General features: G+C 44.0%; 1 protein-coding gene across 2 annotated transcripts in view; it reads left to right on the plus strand.

Annotated features, from left to right (window-relative positions):
* The window catches only part of LOC101848820, a 48,351-nt gene that overhangs the window by 37,697 nt on the left and 8,652 nt on the right, over positions 1-2,002 (plus strand). For both annotated transcript variants that reach the window (XM_005099166.3, XM_005099169.3), the window contains exon 3: positions 1,741-1,861. In XM_005099166.3, coding sequence (XP_005099223.1) covers positions 1,741-1,861 — 121 coding nt within the window. The remainder of the gene's footprint in view (positions 1-1,740; positions 1,862-2,002) is intronic.

Consider the following 2,002-nt stretch of genomic DNA (forward strand, 5'->3'; position numbering starts at 1 on the left):
GGAATTGATTGTGGCTTTCCAAGCCATCTACGGAATCCTCAGGTAGGTTGTTATCGTTCTCTCAACACGCGTGTCTTCTGTACGACTCTTTCTACCTCTCTCTCTGTCTCTCTGTCTCTCTCTCCCTGTCTCTCTGTCTCTCTGTCTCTCTCTGTCTCTCTCTCTCTCTCTCTCTCTCTCTCTCTCTCTCTCCCTCTCCTCCCCCCTCTCTCTACCGCCTCCTAAATGATTTAAACTGTGTCGCTGTGGTGGAGCGGGTGGTTCGTGGATGTCACTGGTAGATCCTACTTCTTTACTTTCTTACTGTTATTACGGTCTTTGTCTGTCTTATTTTTTCCCCAGACTAATTGTGCAGATAAAGCTCCTTTTTACTCAAACTCAAATTCCAATTTTGGTACGTGTCAGTGTGTGTATGTGTGTGTGTGTGGGGGGGTAAATATCTATTACTTAACCTAATCTTCACTTTTTCCCCCTCCACACCCTCCCCCAACCGGTCTTCTAGGTCAAATGGTCAGGGAACTGAAACGCTGTCACGCGGAAATGTCAATCAGTGTCACATGGTAATAGCTGTTAGACGGGTGCCACATGTTGCAAGTCACTGAGAAAGTCACGTTTACTGTCGATAAAAAAAGGAAATAGAAAAAGCACACACCACAAAAATGAACAATGGTGTGTTATCATTTGAATCTGTTAAGGTGTTATATTGGTTCTTTTAACATCTCCCTGAAAAAGAAATCTCAGTGGGTGGTTGTCGGGTGCTCTGGTATGGTTTGCTTCTTCTTTCCTATCAAACGTCTCTTGTCTTTATCTCCCCTCCTCCTTTTTTGTGCTTGTTACTCTCTTGTAACACCTATAATCTTCGGCTCTTGTATGGCCTTATTATGTTGCAAATGCCGTAAAACACTTACTAAAACAAAGAAATATCTCCCGCAGGATCAAGCAAGTTGTTTTCGTTTGTATGCACAGGTCTGGGTTTTTTTTTGGGGGGGGGGGGGTATATTTCACCCACTTCTTTTTTATGTGAGTCAATCTACCGGCGTCTGTGATTGAGAAGTTGAGGGCTTCACTGTCGCACGCAAGAGACCCAAGTTAGATTTACAAGTGGGGAGAACAAGACAATACCCGATCTGGATCAAATGTGATATGGACCAAACTCAAAGAAGTCGCCACATATCTGACTCCGGAGGAAGCCAGGGACAGAAAGAAAGAAAAGAGCATTTTATTCGAATACCTGGGTCTTTCTGCTGAGATGTATCCTTCTCAGCCCGGGATGGCCGTAGCACACCTGATCGAAACAGCCCACCTCCTAAATGATCTAAATAGCGTCGATGGGGACGTAAAACGTCTTCAATTATTTTTGTTTTCGAATTTCCTGCTTGCCATTTAAAAACTTTTGTTGTTTCCATTCACTCCACTCACTTAGCTCAGTTCTTATTTTAGTTTTAGCACGAGTTTTACGGCTCTTGCAACACATTAAGGTCAAAGAAGTACCCAAGATTGGAGGTGTTACAAAAGAGTAACAAACACAAATAAGGAGGAGAGATAGGAACGATACATATTTTATCGGAAAAAGAGTCAAACCACACCAGAGCACCGCCAACCACTCGCAGGCTCAGTTCTACAGGATTCGAACGTCAATTCTAGAGGTCTCACCTTTCAGTCAACCTTGCGGTATTTTGACAAAAGGTCTGAAGGCTCCACTTATTAACCCATTTTCTGTCGTTCGTGGCGACTCCACAGCCTCCAGTACCTGGGTGTCCCCATGTACCTGGTCTCTGTCCATGGTGTGGTCTGCGGCGTCAGCAGCCTGTTTATCATCCCTCTGATTGGTCGCTTCACTGACTGTGGGAACAACACCAGGGTTAGTAGGCGGTGTCTTTTGCTTTGTATGCCAATGTTTTTTTAAATGGTAATTATAAAGGAGGCTGTACTTCATTTAGGTAAACTCATCACATGCACACGTGGATTGATTAATACATGCACATACACACACACACACACA

The sequence above is a fragment of the Aplysia californica genome, unplaced genomic scaffold (assembly GCF_000002075.1).
Source record: "Aplysia californica isolate F4 #8 unplaced genomic scaffold, AplCal3.0 scaffold00204, whole genome shotgun sequence".
Classification (NCBI taxonomy): Eukaryota; Metazoa; Mollusca; class Gastropoda; order Aplysiida; family Aplysiidae; genus Aplysia; species Aplysia californica.